The 18,635-nt window shown below is 42.2% G+C and overlaps 1 protein-coding gene across 1 annotated transcript in view; it reads left to right on the forward strand.

The window, feature by feature from the left end:
- The window catches only part of COMMD10 (COMM domain containing 10), a 408,139-nt gene that overhangs the window by 259,502 nt on the left and 130,002 nt on the right, over positions 1-18,635 (forward strand). The window contains exon 3 of the mRNA XM_044059162.1: positions 16,578-16,688. Within this exon, the coding sequence (XP_043915097.1) occupies positions 16,578-16,688 (111 nt within the window). The remainder of the gene's footprint in view (positions 1-16,577; positions 16,689-18,635) is intronic.

The raw sequence follows: 18,635 nt of genomic DNA on the forward strand, positions 1-18,635 counted from the left end.
GCCTCCAAAATTGCATATTGTTGGTCTTTACATACCCATAATTTTCCTGTCACAATTGCTACATGTTGCTGTGGCTGTTTATTACTTATCTGTCTGTGTCTAGGCAGCTTCTTCTTCCAGTATCTGTGGATGAATTTTCCTGTTGATTGTGTAGGTGTGTACTTGTATGTTCTTGTGTTTTATTCTGTCTTGTTTATTTAGTGGTTGAACAATGGAATAAAGAAGCCATGGCCATGGTTTCCTAGTCCAGTGCATGTTGTCACTACCTATACATACTGTAAGTGTGCATGCCTTTAACTGCAACATAGGTTCATAGGGAACTACTTGGCTAGCTGCACTTGTGTGCCATTTTAAGCCTAGCCAATTTCCCTTTGTTTTTTGCTCACAGTAACCTAATAACCTATCCCATTTGGTTGTATATTGGACTTACCCATCCTATAGTCAATAATTATATATTACTCCAATGAGAATTAACTGGGATCATCCCGTAGATAACTGGAGAGGACCCATGCACAGGATAAAGTATTTAGGAGCTGAATATGCCCATTAGTAGTACAGGGAGCAGTCATGGGGTTAATTCTCTGTTTCCCATCCATAGATCTAAGTTGTGCTTGAAAGGAACAGGGATGAGCTTTGCATTATGTAGATGGGTAGTCTGATCCATAGCAGCATTATCCTCTGAGCGATAGACTTGTCCCACCAACTGTTCTACTGATGATGTAGAAGAGGTTTAGATCCCTAGACCGAATATTTCTGATGCTGTTTAACTTTCTGTTGTTCAGTAAATCCATCAGTAATGAGTCGGAGGATGCATTGTATGCCAGACACAGGTCACCTCTTAGCAATCTGTAGGATACCGAGTATAGTGACTGGGCTTTGAGTCAGTCCAAGTAAGACATGCTGTTTAGGCCTTGTATCCTTTTAGTAAGATATCTGTGTGGGCAATCCCATTTTTGCATGTGTCTGGACAGATACATGCCAAAGGGGGTATTGTATTCAATGATTGGCTTAATGAAGCCTGAATAAAGAGGAACAGTAACATCAAAAATGTAGGCACAATCCCTTTGTTTATAAGCAGTACAATATAGAAGAACTTTCTTACAACAATAGACACACACTGGACAAAAGTTAGGTCACTGTCCACTTAAGTTCAAAATGCCAAACAGCTGGGTCGACTCATAGAGGTGTATTGTCAATGTTGTACATGTTCTTCCATTCCTGTGTTGCAGTGTTCATAACCTCTGGGATTCCCTGCCTCAGGCAGCCCAACATCCAACCAGTATACAAAACCATACTGTTGCTTTAAGTTATGCCGTATCACAGACATTCTCCTTGCATATCGTAGTGCATGAAGGTGACATCCAGACTTACCATCCTCAGAAGTTCTTTGCCACCAGTCCAAATACATCTCTCGATTTTCTGTCTGGATGCCTGCATCCTTTCAGCCAGTCGGAACGTATCTGTCAATTGTCAGCCTGAATGTCTAAGTCCTGTTTGCTAGTCTTTGAGCCATTGCAAATAAGTGCTCAGTTGAGGTTTCATTTTTTTCTTGACTTTTTGTTGCTTCTGGGGGTTAATGTCATCCAGAAAGGGTAAATGCCAGTGAGGGAGATAGATTCCCCATAAAGACTGCCACAAACAGTGTTTATTTTGCCTAGATACCACTCGCGACCATACAACCTCCTCTGTCAGGCTTTCTTACTAAAGATTCCGGGAGGTAGGCTTTCTTCCCTTGCTTTGTAGCTGGAGAATCAGCAGCTTAAGCTTCTTGCCAAGGATACCATGGAAGGAACTTCCCACTCCAAAGGTCAGCTTTTGTGGAAGAAGGTAATTAAGAAACCAAGACCAGAATCTTCATCTCTCCAGTCTCTGCCAAGCACTTTTCCCAAGGTCAGTGAGAACCTGGAGGTTGCTTGGCTTTGTTGTCGGATTCCTCTGCCACAACTGGGTTGGAAGCTGGCGGGGATCCAGCTTTCATCATGTCCAATGAGGCTTTGCAGACGTCCATTTCGGACATTCAGGAGGAACCACAGTCGATTATTTCCAAGGAGCATAGGGGTGTTCCTCAGATTTTAGTTTGGGAAGAAGTCCCAACGTCTGTTGTTGAATGCTGTCCTGGGTCAAAGCCTTTTAGGTTTTACAGGGCAGACATCTGATTAAAGAAAAAAAAATAAAATTAAATAAACATGTCTCTCCTGCTCCTAGGGATCCACATGCCAGGCCTTCCCTCAGGGTTTATTTAATGCTCTGAAGGCATTAAAACCTCCTTGGGGGGGGTTGTTCCAGACCCCCCTTGGTCCTCTACTCCCCTTAAAAGGCCCAGGGAACAGGATTCCTCTGAGGAGTAGGAGGAGGAGTTGGATTCGGATGAGTAATTTCTCTTCCTATATTCATTCTCCTTTGGACTATGGGTCAGAGGAAGAGGAATGTAACAGTCCTGATACTCCCTTTGAGGAAAATTTTTTGGGGGACACAGTCTCCAGGATAATGGAATTTTTTAAATGAGATTGTGCTCAGGTGTCTGAAATCCATAAGGGGTAGTATGAGTTAATACAGATGGAATCTCCAAAACCTTTTGCTTTTCCTCCTGTTTTTGCTGCTTTGTTGGCTGCATTTCTCAATGCCTCTAAAAGCTTCTGATTCTCTGCCCCCTGCCCCCAATAAACCTGATAAGTTTTATAGGGTGCCTGAGAACTGTAACTTTTTGTACAAATGTCCTGCTGCTGAGCCCTCAGTGGTGTCTGTAGCCTCTTACAAGCCCTTTCATTTGCTTCCTTCACCCACATTACTACCTTCTGATAAATATAGCAGAACCATGGAAAGGCTAGGTAACAAGGTTTACACCTCAGCTACCTTGGCTTTTAGGGTTATCAATTATCAGACCCATATGTCCAGGTAAGTGTTGGCTCTCCTTTCTCTGGCTTGTCAGGTTATTTCTTATCTCCCAGACTCTAAGGGTAGAACTTCTGCTCTTTCCCTGTTAGGGACTTCCTTTCAGGAGGTTTGTCATTCCATCAAGTGTAGTTATGATGCAGCAGATGCCTCTTCTAGAGCTGCTGCTTTTGGTTCATTGATGAGGAGGTATTCTTAACCATTACCTGATAATATCAAGGCTAAGTTAATGGATGCAACTCTTGATAATAAACACTTTATTGGGGAAGCTGCTCCTGGTTTGTTTAAGTTCCTTCAGGGTAAGGGAAAGGTCTTACAGGGACTCAAACAAGTGTTTGTCTCTCCTTGTCCTAAATTTCAAAGAAAGTACGCCAATAAGCCTGCCTTTGTTCGCAGACAATCTTGCCATCCTACTAAGGTCAAAAAGAGTTTTAAATGGGCTCCTCCTGCTAAGGCTACTCAGACTTCAAGGACTCAGAAATCTTCCTTTCAAGATAAACTAGGTGCTGTCTGATTATCCTTCTCTTCCCAGCCACATTCCTATTTCTCTTCACCTTTCTCTGTCTCTTCTTGTGTGGCTTCAGCTTACTTAGGATTCTTTGGCTCTGTCCATTATTCGCCGGGGTATTTCATGGTGTGGAACTCCCATTGCCCGTTTATGGGCATTCCTCTGCCTCCTCGGGGGGAAAACTCCCTTTTTTCCCAAAGATACTTCAAGATTTTTGACTCCGGGTACTATTTAAGAGGTACCCATGTCCCAAAGGGGAAGGAGATTTTACTCCAGAATGTTTTTAGTTCCCAGAGGAGAGGGTACTTGGAGACCAATTCTAGACCTCTCTCATCTAAACACTTTTCTGAATGTGCCCATTTTTCTAATGTTGTCACTTCAGACTCCGTTTTCTCTTTTGCTTACTCATGCTTATATGGTGTCTCTGAAATCTTTGTATTTCTCTGTTGCTTCCTGGTATTTTCAGTTCTCTGCTTTGCCCTTCTGCCTTTCTACTGCCCTGAGGGTATTCACCAAATGCCTCACTCCTGTGATTGCTTTTTGCAGGCTTCAGGGAATCCAAGTATTTCCTTACTTGGACGATCTGATGATTCAGGCCTCCTCTCCAGATTCTGTCTTCATTTTGCCATTTCCCTTCTTTAGAGCCTGGGGTTCACAATAAATTTCAAAAATCTTCTCTGACTCCTTCTCAGGATTATGTTTTTCAAGGTTGCAGGATTCAGACTGTGCCTATGCTGGTATCCCTGCCTCCTTCCAAGGCCTTAACTCTCATTACCTTCTTTCAAACTATTTTTCCTCAGGCCTTCATTACAGCCAGGGAGTTTCTGAGAGTTCTGTGTTTCATGGCATCCACTATTCGTATGCTCCCTTTGGCCAAACTCCACATGAGAAAGATTCAGTGGTTTCTGAAGTCAGTTTGGCTTAAACACGCACATCCTCTAAACTTTGTAGATCCTCTTCTTCTTTGTCTCAAGAAGGAACTTCACTGGTGGATCCAGCAGTTGTCTCTAAATCCAGGGCTCCCTTTTCATCCCCCTCTTCCCTCTCAGGAACTGTTCACAGAAGCTTCAGACATGGGATGGGAAGCAGTTTTTGGCTGTCTAAAGGTAGAGGAGGTATGGCCGCCTCTTCAGCAGAAGGAGCACATCAGTGTCAAAGAGATGAGAACTCTTCTGCTGGCTCTTCAGGCTTTTCATCCTCTTTTCTCCCCAGGACCTCTCAGGGTATTTACAGGCAATAACCAAAGTGATATGATATGTAAACAAACAGGGAGGAACAAGATCTTACCTTCTTTGCTGGTAGGCATTCCTGGTATGGGGTTTTGTTGTCCTGTATCAAGTAACTCTTCAGGCAGTTTACATTCCCTCACATCAAAACATTGTGGCAGACACTCTGAGCAGGTCCTTAACTCAATTCCACAAATGGTTGCTTCACAGGGATGTGTTTCTGCACATTGTCCACTGGTGGGGTACTTCTCAAGTAGATCTATTTGCCTCCCCTCTGAACAGACAACTTCCTCTATTTTATACAAGATTCCAAGGTTCTCTGCTGTAGAAGGTGGACCCCCCCTCTCTTTTTCTTGGAGGGGATGTTTCTTTATGCATTCTCTTCCCTTTCCTCTCCTTCCAAAAGTCCTGTTCAAAATTCAGCAGGATGCTCCAAAAAAATCTTGGTGGTGATTCCCTTTTGGCCGAGACAGCATTGGTTCCTTCTTCTTCTGCATTTAGCTAAGATCAGTCATCACAAGCTACCTCACAGGGTGGACCTACTCACACAAGACAAGGGATCTCTCATCTATCCCCTTCTGTCCACTCTTCATCTGACACTGTGGGTGATAGGATTTGGTACCATAAAGACACCTTTTTTCAGAGGACGTGCTTAGGGTCCTGCAGGAGGCCAGTATACTAGGAAACACTACTTATCCAAATGGAAGAGGTTTTCTGTTTGGTGTCTTTCTTGTAAGCTGGATCCACTTACTGTGGATGTTCCTTTGGTTCTTTCTTATATGTGTGAATTGCTGATTTGGGCTATTCTTCTGTTAAGGCCTACTTGACACCTAACTCTGCTTGTCTGCTTTTATCTCCTCCTTCAGCTTTTAGATTTGAAGCTAAATAATTCCATAAAGGTGTCCTTCATATTAGGCCTCCCAGGAAGCCTGTTCCTCCTCCATGGGATCAATTTTGGTTTGGAGAAGTTGACTCAAGCTCCTTTTGAGCCTGCTGCTTCAGCTTCATTGCAACATTGAAAACTGTTCTTTTGTTGGCCCTCACTTCTGCCTGACAGGTGTCTGAGTTTCAAGCCATTGTGGCTTGTCCTCCTTTTTTGGTGTTTCATAAGAACAGGGTGTCCTTGTGTACTAATCCTTCTTTTATGCGCAAGGTGTTTAATGAGTTGTCACTAGGCTATACAATAGGAGAAAGAAATTTCTGATTAACGGTAGGAAGGAACAGTCTCAAAACTGGAAACACTCCCTCCTCTACTTAAACAAGCAAATAAGACTCCTAGTGACATCCTGCAAAGCTAACTATGAATCCAAATTAGCTACCCTAACCAAGGATAACCAAAGGCATTCTTTAGTTACATCTGTAACGTCAAAGGTAAGGCCCAGATTTGCACTGTACTTGTAGTTAATGGTACTACATATATAGAACCTGTGTATGTAGCAAACCTGCTGGCTGACAGGTTCAAGGAAAACTTCACTCCCCTGTCCCCGCCAAATATACCCCCAAAGCATCCCTAACACCTTTCCCCTGCCTAGTATCTCCAAGGAACAGGTATTAAATGCCCTCTCCAAGGTCAAAAACACAGCCTCTGTGGGATCAGACAACATCCTGGGCTGTGTTCTACATGGGTTAAAACAGGAATTAGCATCACCATACAGCACGCTTTTCAATCGCAGCCTAAGCACTAGCTTCATCCCAGTGGAATGGAAAACAGCTACTGTCATCCCTTTGCACAAAGGGGGTGCATCTGTGGATCTTGGGAGCTGTACACCCATTAGCCTGTCCAGCCTTATCTGCAAGATCATGGAATAAATCATTATGGACCTTATTAACAAAGATATAGGAAATCTCCAAATGCTTGACGCCACCCAGTTTGGCTTTGTCAAGGGGAAATCATGCCTGTTAAAACTTGGTGGACTTCTTCGAGACAGTCACCAAAGCCCCAGGTGAGGGCAAATCTGTGCATACAGCCTGGCTAGACTTAGCCAAGGCTTTTGACCACAGTCCCCCCATTCAGGGATCATTGATAAACTCACCAAGCTAGGTATGAACCCTTATATTGTCAGGTGAGTTGCAAACTGGATCACTGATAGAACTCGTACGGTCAAAATTGGGGACTCCACCTCCTCCAGCAGACCTGTAACCAGTGGTGTTGCACACTGATTGGTTTTTGGGAACCCTACTGTTCAGAATCTACTTCTCCAAAGTAAAGGCTAAAACAAAAGGACTTTGGCTGACAAAGTTTTCTGATGACTGCAAACTGGGAGTGATCATTGAAACCCCTAATGGTAACATCCTGCAAGAAGGTCTTATGCAGACTAATGACTGGTGCCAAAGTTATGGTCCTAAACTTGATGCAAAAAAATGCGTTATCATCCCCTTTGGTAAGGGTGATGTTTCTGCAGACTACCACATCAGTAGCAATACCCTAAGCACACAGGCAGTTGTGAGTGATCTGGGCACAGAGGTCGACAGCAACCTTAACTTCAATCACCACGTCTCCACAGTGGTAAGAAGGACATTTTATATCGCTCATCTCATAAGTAAGGGCATTGCCTCCAGAAAAGAAGAGGTTATAACCCCCCTGTACGCTTCCATTTTCAGGCCAATAATAGAGTACAACACTCCCTTTGGTATGTTCCTTTCCAAATACCTGCAGCATTAGGAGAGACCACAAAGGTTTGTTACAAAGAAAAGTCAGGGTCTTCAAGATCTGTCTTATGCTGACAGACAGAAATCATTGTCATTTTGCTCTGTGTCATACAAACTTCTCAGAGGTGACGTGTGCCTTGCATATAGAGCAATCTCTGACCCAGCCTTAATGAAAATGCTGCACATTCGCAAGTCAAATGTCACACGGGTCACTCACTCAAAGGACCTTAAACTGGTATGTGACATCAACAGAACTTGCTGGAGAGAGATTTGTATCACAGAGGTTGCCCCACCTTTGGAACAAGCTTCCTATTCATGTTAAACAAAGCTCCTAATTGGCCCTGTTGAAGTGAAGTTTGGACGATTGGATGGGTAACTGGAAATTCAGCCCAGGGGTTCCACCTGTGTCCCCCTTGGATGGGGGGCAATAGGTGCTGAATTTAGTGTCTGCTTGAACCAGACACCCTTGGGAACATGGGTTGAACTTGGCTAGGATTGTAAGGGCCCTGGGGCCGTTAGTCTAGTAACCCCCTATGATAATCAGTCTATTCATTTGCCTACTTTTTTGCCCTGTCTGCAGTTTGCCAGTGAGAGGTGCTGCATATGTTGGATGTGCATCGACAACTCAGATTTTACTTGGATAAGACTGAGTCTTGTAGAAAATCTGATCAGTTGTTTGTTTCTCATCTTAGATCCTAGGAATGGCTGTATCCAAGCAAACTCAAAGCTATTTAGTTTTGTTATACTTTTCATGGTAAGAGCTTCCTTCTTCTGTGAAGGCTCAATCTACTAGGGCTGTAGCTCCTTCTGGTGCTTTTTTCAAGGGTTTGGATACTAACTCTATTCTTGAGGCAGCTACCTGGACTTCTGTGCATACTTTCACCAAGCACTAAAAGTTGGATGGTATCTCCAGAGCTAGAGCTGATTTTGCTAGGGCCATTCATCATGGCTTCCTAGAGGGCTCTGCTGGTCCTTCCCCTCCTCCCAAGTTTCTTCTTGAGCTTTGGCACTCTCCCAGAGGTTACAAATACTGCAACATGTGAATGGAAGGACATAGCACAGTTGTGTAAAATCTTAACATAACAGTAGATGTACTTTCATTTGCTGTAGTAGTATTCACTCACTCCTTGCTCCTCCATTTCCCTCCTAGATGTACTGGGTTTTCCTTGGAATGGCATTCCTACTGGGGATATCAGTTCTGAGGATGGTACACTTGGAAATCACCTTTTTGCACTGTGTTATGAGAGGAGGATACGTGTGATGTATGGCATACCTTACAACAATAGTAGGCTTTTGTATTCCAGCCAGTTGTCTGGCTGCCCAAGGCAAGGAATCCCAGAGGTTACAAATGCTGCAACAGGGAAAGAAAGGACATATACTGTGAAGGTAAAATTTTGCACAACTGTACTTTCCCTGGAGTAGATGACTTCCCAAGGATACAATAATGCATTTTTGGCATTTTGTTTCACACCGTGATTTTTGACACTAGTTATTTATTTAAGGCAAACTTTCCTGCAGGATGGCCGTCATTTGGGCATTCAGCCACTGCCCCTAGCTTGCAGTCGTCTGCAAACTTAGTTAGCCAGAGTCCTTTGGTATTGGCTTTTACTTCAGAAATGTGGATGCCAAATAGGAGAGGTCCCAGGACAGAAACCTGGGTGACTCCACTGGTGACTAAACTCTTTGTGGAGGTAACTTCCCCTATTTTGATTATCTCCATCCTATCTGTGAGCCATTTTGCAATCCAGCGGGTGGCATAGGGGTTTATTCCTAGTTTATTTAAATTTTCTACTATGCCTGAGTGGGGAATTGTGTCAAAAGCTTTGGCCAGGTCGAGTTACGTGGTGTATACCATTTTGCCTTCATCCATTGTTTTGGTTACCTTTTCAAAAAATCCACCATGTTGTGTTAGTATGACCTGCCTTTCACAAATCCAAATTGAGACAGGTCTAGTGTTTGGAGGTTCACTGTGTCCTGATTAATTTGTTCTTTGATAAGTTTTTCAATGGCTTTGCACTTGAGGCTTGCCAGACCTTTGGCTGTGTAATTGCATGGGTCTGTGGAAGGTCCTCCCTTATGAAGGGGAATGACCGTAACTGTTGTCCATTCACTTGGTACAAAACCTGTGTGGAGGCTGAGATTGAACTTTGTTGTTAGAAGTATGACCAAATCGTGCTTCTTGCTATTTAAGCTGTATCCAGGGATATTGGTAGGACCCATCGATGCAGTATTTTTAGCTTTTGATAGCACTTTCAAGACTTTGCTCTGTGTGATAGCTGGTGGTGAGGCAGTTTCTATCTTGAGGGACAGACAGGTAAAATTAGAGCTCAGTTTATCGGCCAGTAGGTTAGCTATATCTTCAGTCTTAGTGCAGGTAACATTGTTTACATTCAGCTCAGCACATTGCTACATTGTGCTTTTGAGATTACAAACATAACTTAAAAATACCTTGTGATTGTCTTTGGCTTGGGTAGCTATTTTAGCCTCAAACTTGACTTTGGTGGATTTTATTAAGTTCCTGTGTTTATTTATTGCAGTGTCATGGGCTGTAACATTCTGCGAATTACTCTTCTTTTGGTCAAAATTCTTTTCCTTTTATTATAAAGCTTGTCGATATTATGGTTCCACATGTGGGTTTATTTTTGGGGTTTGTCCTGCACTTATTCCTACAGGGTACATCTGCATCTGTGCAGCTGTTTACATGCTGGTATAGTGTGGTGGTGTACATTTCTGCGCATTCAGTGGAGTTAACTCAGTTTGGTGGGTATTTGAACCTTGCCAATGTATCACTTAGGAGTTAAATAGTTTGTCTTACAGAAATTTTTGAAGGTACCTTGAGTGAAAGGTTTCATTTTTATTTTTCCAGACTCTGATTTATGGTCAGATCTAACAAGTGATGAAAATACACAAGGGATGTTGCAAGATGCCCTATATTAGTTAGGACAAGGTATAGTATGTTTTTCCCCTTGTGGGTACTCTAATTGTTCCAGGGCATTTGTAGTGACAAAGTCTAGGAATCTCTATGCATGTGCACATAGGGGGAGGGTGTAAATTTCCTAGTCTATGGCTGAATAGTTTAGATCTCCAAGAAAAATGGTATTGGGTTTAATACTGAGTGGTCCTAGTTCCTGTAGACAGGCATTGTGGCTTTATTTTGTCATAAAGGGAGTTGTGTAGCTAGCTAATATATGGTACGGGACCTTTCTGATGATTATTTGGACATGAAGAAGCTCTAGTGGATCATGCTGCTTTACCAGCCTTGATCTGAATCTCTAAAGAAAATTCTGTATTGTTCTAAGCTGGGGTTATTGAAAGAGGAATTCTCAATAGTTTAGCCACAGCAGAAGATCATCTTTAAAACTGATTAACTGAGTGGGTATTTAGACAATGGGGGATGGTAAAAGCTATTTACAGAAACCCATTGATAAGCACTACTAACTCACTGCAGTAAGATTTGTGGAAGTAAAACAGGATGCTAAGAGGTGGTGTTTGCTGTTGACTGATTATGTTAGCAAATGAAGTTGTTGTTGTTTGTCTTTTTGGCTTTTCCCGGTTAGGGGTCGCCACAGTGGAACTCCGATCTGCTAATGATTGGCAGTAGATTTTTATGGTGCAGAGTTCACCTTCAGCAAAGGCATGCCCATTCAAGCATGTCTTTCGGAGGCCACTCGACCGCGGGGAGGACATGCAGACTCCACACAGAAGGCACTCCAGCTGAGAATGGAACAGGAGAACCTCTTGCTGTGAGGCAACAACACTACCGCTGTACCACCGCGGCTTTTTATGTTAGCAAATGAAGTGTGGTATTCTTTTACTTAACGGGAATGAACTTTAAAATAATACCACACTTCAGGTTAGCAAATGATGTGTGGTATTGTTTTAAAGTTCATTCCCGTTAAGAAAGACATTCTCATAAGAAATGCCACAGAGATGATCTCATGGTAGCAAGGTACATGAATCAAGCCACAACTCTCTGGCCTTTAAATAAATGTGGTGGAATTTCATTGACAAAAAAAAAAACAAAGCAAACTATGAGGTGTACTGCTGCCAAAATCAGAGCAGCTGTGGGTCTATATTAATACGCTGAAATATATTTTCAGCGAACACCTCTTCATCGACACCTAATCAGTGAAAATCACTTCCGTGATTCTTGGAATTTTCCCAGAGCAATGAAGTAGTTGGCCAACTACACAGCTTTGCCACTTTTCCCCACTGTAGTGCAATCTCGGGGTATATATTTATTTATTTTATTTTACATTTGTTGACCGGGATAGTCCGACTGGATTCATGTCCATTTTCAGTGGAGGCCTGGGGAGAAAAGCTCCAAGTTAGACAGAGTCAAAATATAAACAAAGAAGACATAGTTAGAGGTAAGCTATTTACAGAGGATACATGGTATACAACATGATACAGACAAGTTCACAGTTATAGTTATTCCCAGTTTTAGCCAGAGGAAATAAAAATTGACATTAGTAAAAATTAATATATTAATAACTGTTTACATTCATGATGAGAGTAGATATAGGCAGTGCAGCGTACACAACACTCTAGTCATAGGTGACTCTATAGTCAGGCACACTGATGTTCCACTCACCAGGCTAAACAAGGAGAAAGTTACTATCAACTGCCTGTCGGGTGCCAGGATCCACCACATAACGCACTCACTCAGGTCACTCCACAACGAGTACAAATATGACTCTGTCATTATCCATGTTGGTGTGAATGACCCGAGACGTACCTCCCTGGACTACATGAAAAGAGACATGGAGGAGCTGTCTGATCTTGTAGCCCAGGCAGGTATGACCCTAGCTCTGAGTAGGATCCTGCCATCACCCAGAATGATACTACAGTACAAGGACAAAATGATTGACTTCAACAATTGGCTAAGCTTCTTGAGTCATTCTAAGGGGATCCAGTATCTGTCTGCCTAGGATGACAAGATCAACAGACCACGATGCTTTGCCAGAGATGGCCTGCACCTGTCACCCTTGGGATTCCGGATACTGGCTAATGCTCTTGCCACCCCTATAGTGCCTTTTTTAGGCAAGGGTCAAATGACAAATTCACCACCGTAACGGGTACAAGCAAGCAAAATCTGAGGGTAATGCTACTCAATGCTAGAAGTCTAAACCTCAAAATGCATTCACTTGAGGTACTCCTTAAAATGGAGAGTATCGACATCTGTGCAGTGACAGAGACCTGGTTCAAGGCTCCAGAGAGCACCCCTGCATTACCAGGCTATAATTCATACCACACCTTTCGGCCACCTAACCTGGACCAAAACACTAAAGGCAGAGGCATGTCCATATTCATTAAGGATGTCCACACCTCCAGGCTAGTTGCTCAGCATAATGCATCCGAGATTATCCAAGTGTGACTAACTCTGGGCAAGACTGCATTCCAAATTGTAACTTGCTACAGATCCCCCACCATGCCCCAGGGTTCCCACTCCTCATTTCTTGATACAACTGAAGATAATAGGGTACAACCTAACACCCTAATAATGGGTGATTTCGACTACCCCACCATTAACTGGGAAAACTATTCATGTACCAACTCTTTTTCTCAACGTTTTCTGGAATTCATAAATTCCAATGCCTTGGATCAACTTATCCACACCCCACCAAGGGCAACAATATCCTAGACCTGGTCATTACCAACATGGTTCCACGCCAGAGATAAATTCCTCGTTTTTCAGATCCGACCACAAGCTAATCAGCTTAGACATCCACATCCCACCCCCACACCTCATTAGGGAAACTACCATAAAACATTTCTCCAAAGCCAACTTCACACTTCTCAATACAGAAGTGGCAAACTTCACAACACCCGTGCAGACGGGCAATAGAGGTACGACTGCTGAATCCTACAGAAATGCACTTTATAAGCACTTAACATGAGTGCATGGATTGTGCTATCCCTAACAGAACCAAGATGCTATCCTCCCCAAAAAATGAAGCCAGTCTGGTGGTCCCCTGCCATAAACAAACTCTACAACAGAAGAAAGAAACTGTTGCTAAAAAGAGTAAAATCCCATGATTGGAGGAACTCCCTGGTCAGCCTCAGTAAGAAGCTGAGATCCCTCATAAAATCCTCCAAAGCTAGTTACGAAAACAAAATTGCCACTGATTCTAAAGACAACCACAAAGCATTCTATAGCTATGTCAAGAATCTCAATGACAACACTCAGATCTGCTCTGAGTTACAGCACAATGGCACTAAATATGCAGAATCAACTGATATTGCCAACATCCTGGCAGATAGGTTCATTGCTAAATTTACCCCCCTCTCACCCCCTAAAGGGCCCATCTCTGTACTGGAAGAATGCAAAGTTCCTGTAATCACGGCTGCACAGATAAAAACCACACTCTCTAAAGCCAAGAACACAGTATCCATGGGACCTGACAGCTTCCCAGGCTGCGTTCTACATGAACTACGGAATGAAATGGCACTCCACCTAAGCACCATGTTCAGTCATAGCCTCACCTCAGGCTTTGTGCCCACTGAATGGCACACAGCGACAGTTATCCCACTCCACAAAGGGGGAGCCAGCACGGACCCCTGGAACTACCACCCCATTAGCCAAACCAGCCTGGTCTGCAAGGACATGGAATGTATCATCATGGAACTTATAAACAAAAACATTGGTAATCTCCAAACTCTGGACCTCACCAAGTTCGGGTTTGTAAAAGGCAGACCATGTCTCCTAAACCTGATAGACCTCTTTGAAGCAGTCACCAAAGCCGTAGAAGAAGGTAAGGTGGTTCACACAGCCTATCTAGATCTCACTAAGGCTTTTGACACCATCCCCTACTCTGGAATTATAGATAAACTCACTGAACTAGGTATAAATCCCTATGTCACAAGATGGGTTGCCAACTGGCTCACTGACAGAACCCACACTGTGAAAGTAGCAGACTCCAAATCCGACTTCAGACCAGTGACAAGTGGAGTACCACAGGGTTCAGTCCTGGGTCCTCTCCTGTTTGGTATCTACTTTTCTGAAGTACAGGCTAACACAGAAGATCTTTGGATAACGAAGACTATAAACTGTAAACTAGGAGAAGATGACTGTAAACTAGGAGCCAGAATTGAAACTCCTAACAATGTGGACATCCTTCAAAAGGGCCTCACTGAGACGATGCCTGGTGTCAAAGCCATGGCCTCAAGCTCAGTGCCAAAAAGTGCATTGTCATCCCCTTTGGTAAAAACTCTGTACCCATGAGCTACCACATAGGTGGTAGTCTACTTAACACCGAAAGTGTGATAAGAGACCTTGGGACACAGGTGGACAGTAGTCTCTCCTTTGATAATCACATTGCCACAATAGTCAGGAAATCCTTCTACATGGCACACCTCATCACAAAAGGTTTCTCATCCAGGAAAAAAGAGGACATTGTTCCCCTCTACTCGTCACTCATTAGACCCATTATAGAGTACAGCTATAGTAGCTATAGTATATTTTGGTATGTACTTCACAAGACATCTACAACAACTGGAAAGGCCACAGAAATACCTCACAAAGAGGATTATTGGCCTCAAATAGATTCCCCTACGCAGACTGTCTCAAAAAACCTCCAGCTTTACTCCGTCGCATATCGCTTACTCAGAGGCGATCTCTGTCTAACATACAAAGCTATGTCAAACCCAGAGCTGTTGGATACACTCCACTTAAAGAAATCCCAATCCCTCCGAGCTACATGCTCTAGGGACCTAAACCTTGTCACCACAATAAACAGAACATGCTGGAGGGTAGATTCCTGTCCCAGAGACTTCCCATACTCTGGAACAAACTACCTATCTATATCAAACAAAGCTCCTCATTAGCACTCTTCAAGAAAAATCTTGATGGTTGGATGGGAAGTAGGAAATTCACCCTGGGGATCACCTCTGTGGCTCTGCTCGACAGGGGCACAGGAAAATAATTTTCTTGGGTGGCGAAAGCCAGGGTACCTTTTTGGCTAGGCTTGTATAGGCCCAAGGGCCAGTTGCCTAGTACTATATAGTTGGGGGCGCAGCCCCCTAAAATTTCAGGGTGTGGGGGTGAAGCCCCCCCCAGTTGGGTGGGTTTGATTTAGTGAGTTGTGGGCTACGTTGTGCTGCAGGGCAATTGTTTCATTGCCCTGGGAAAATTCAGCGAATCAGTGATTTTTCACTGATTAGGTGTCGATGAGGTGTTCGCTGAAAATATCTTTCGGTGAGCTAATATAGACCTAGCAGCTGCATGATCTGGAGAGAAACTGTGTATTGGGGGGTGGGGGGGTTGGCACTGGTTGAAGCGATGCCAAGAATTTTTTTTTTTCTTACAGCAGATGATAGATCATTGGAGTGAATTGCCGATCCATGCTGAGTTCAATTTTTTATATTTCTTTCCTGCATTATCAGACATCTGATTGTAGTATAGAAGCACTAAGGCTAATGTCTATTATATGCTGATTTCTTTTCATGTTTTAACTTATTTAAGTGTGTAACTATTTCTATCAAATTTTATTATAACCATGTCTTATATTTGCTTGCACACTAGCTACTTACTATATTTTCTCTTATTATCTCCTCTGAAAAAAATGTATGTATGTTTTAACCTAACAAATGCAAGTTAATAAAGCTAAATGAATAAACATGTATTTTCAACAGTTGTGTATGCCAATGAGTATTAAATCTGGGCATCAGCAACACTGATTTACAACTGTGGCATCATGTGGCAGATTAGGGGCCTAATGGAATGCAGTAAATACTAAAAAGTACGGGAGCTAAAATTGAGTCCTAAGGGATTTCAGCAGAAAGCTGCAGCAAAGTACTGTAGAATAAACGCCGTAACAGAAAACAGAATATGTGCCATCAGTTAAACCTCACAGAATCCAGGAGTACTGATATATAATACTGTAACACTGTAATAGTATTGCTTTTGGAAATCAGACTTTGTGCTCCTGAAATGTAATTTTTTTCATGGACAAATATTATTAATACCACTCTGTGATTCTGAGGTAATTGAGACATATGTCACCCTGTGATCTAAATACAGTCCTGCCTGCTTTTGTAATAGAAAATAGTTTACATCATAGAAGCTATATCTGGAATTGTCTGGACTATTTATTCTGCTTTAAGAAAACATTTTCTTTTCCTAATTTATAGCACTGCATCTTGGTGCATGTAATTGTGTTTTATGGAAAATTCCTTCGGGCAGTTCTGAAACTATCCCATAAATGATCCTGAGGTTTAGTAATGAAACTGTTTTTATATCAGACCTTGAAGTTGTTCTTTTACTTTATATTGATGAATATCTTTGGATCTTTCTGTTTCAGGCTGAACGCAGCTTTAGTGAACAGGAAGAAGAAAAACTTCAGGCAGCTCTGTCTCTGGAAAAAAAGGATCTCCAGCTTGTTTTAGAAACAATTTCCTTCATCTTAGAGCAGGTACTTTCATCAGTAAACCACTAATTATTTGCAATATTTTGTATTATTAAAACCCAGGCATTACTGATTTTAAACTTTTTTTTTTTTTGTCTTGTTACGATATGCTGACAGTTCAAGCCAGGTTCATTGAGCCTCAGATGACAGTTGAAAGGTTAACAGATCACTCTCTTTGGACTTTAAATCATTATACATCAACACTCCATCTGTATTTGTTTTTGCTTCTCAGTATTAACATCCTTACCTGTCTAGAAATATAGCTGTAGAATGATGATTCCATTGCTCTCCACTTTCTGAAGATGTTTGCTTTTGATTCAATTCCATGTTCAGGTGCCTCAAATGTTGTCCTTTGAATTATGTAATGAACAGCATGCGCTTCAAAGACCATGGTTATGGTGTATGTACTGCTGTTAGTAACACTTCTGTAAATTAGCAGCATCTATCACTTATTCTGACTTATTATACTTTGACCTTTACTATGTGTCTCTCTGTGGAGCTGGAATTTCCTGAATTTTATCTGACATATGGACAGCTAAGTTTACATCCATGTTACAGAAGTTTATTATTTATTTCTTTTATTAATGTCATCGGAAAAAGTGCTCCTTAACAAAGGAGACTTGGGGAAGGGATCTACAGTAAAAATCTCAAGTCAGTTTGCTCCATAGTACCAATTTAGAGGAATTTTAGAGTAGCCATTCATGTTCAGCAGCTTGGTTTTTTTTTCAGTTCTAGGAAAGTGTACTATATAAATATAATGCAAATATGCATAGGAAGAACATTCAGATCCCACTCAGTCAGTACTGAAGTCCATGACTGAACTTTGGACTATGGGCCTTAAGAGGCAGGCAGGAGCGGCCTTAGGTCAGCTGGTGCTCTAGGCAAAAGTGCTTCATCGTGCCCCAACACAACACCTGGTGCCCCATCCTGGTCTACCTACACCAAATAAATACTGGAATAGTGCCCCTGCCAGAGTGGCGCCCCAGGTGGCTGCCTAGTTGGCCTATGCCTAAGGCCGGCTAGACATTGCAGTGCCTTGTTGCTGCAAATGCAAATAAGATGTAAGTGTAAGATTTACAACTTCTTAGTGAACAATTTCATCTTGGAAGGATACATTTGGTATACGTGTAGCTGTGGGATGTGCTGCAAAAGAGTAGTCTTTGACAGTGTGATTGTGCACATCTGAAGTTACCCCAATGCTTTCATGACATTAATATATATAGAAATAGGAGGATGGGGTTAACTAATATGGGATGAAACATTTCCAAGTGCAAAAGATAATGGCTTTCAGGTCTTTTCTCTGCATCTGTTAACACAGCAGCAAACCACAAATCATGTTATTCATATTGATCATTGCTGCAGTAACCTTAGCTATATGGGTTATATCCTGCCAAGGAAAAAATGTCCAGCCAGCTTCCAAAATTTCAGGACACCTTCCATGTGCCCAAACTGTCAATTAGTTCAGGCTGAGATGACTAAAAGACAAGTTTGGAAGCGAAGCACTTCTTCAAGGCTTTACTTCTGCTGAAGAGTGTGCTCCTCTGAGACTTTTGAGGATCGATGGTCGACTTGTGCTTTTCTTTGCTGGGCAGTTGATAACTTTCATTTTCTTAAATTTTGTTAATGTTTTATTACTTTCCTCTTCAGGAAAGTTATTTTAAAGCTAGGAGTATTTTATTTAACAAACTGTCTTGAGACTGTAACGTTGTTTTAAATGGCCCACTCATTTCTTTATACCAGTTTAAAAGTAGTGTAAACTGACCGAAAACTTATTTTCTTTGGAGAAATTGTGTTTATTTTTCTGTTGTTTGGTTGCTATAGTGTTTTACAGTGCTTTTTTACTGTGTTTTTTTCTGTCAAAAAGTAATTCTTGTGAACTGATAGTTTTACTGGCATTTGCTGCTTCTCTTCCACAGGAAAGAGGCACCATTTTTAGCTTGATCATGGAACAGA

The sequence above is a fragment of the Protopterus annectens genome, chromosome 17.part0 (assembly GCF_019279795.1).
Source record: "Protopterus annectens isolate FY-2018-M chromosome 17.part0, PAN1.0, whole genome shotgun sequence".
NCBI classification, from domain to species: Eukaryota; Metazoa; Chordata; order Ceratodontiformes; family Protopteridae; genus Protopterus; species Protopterus annectens.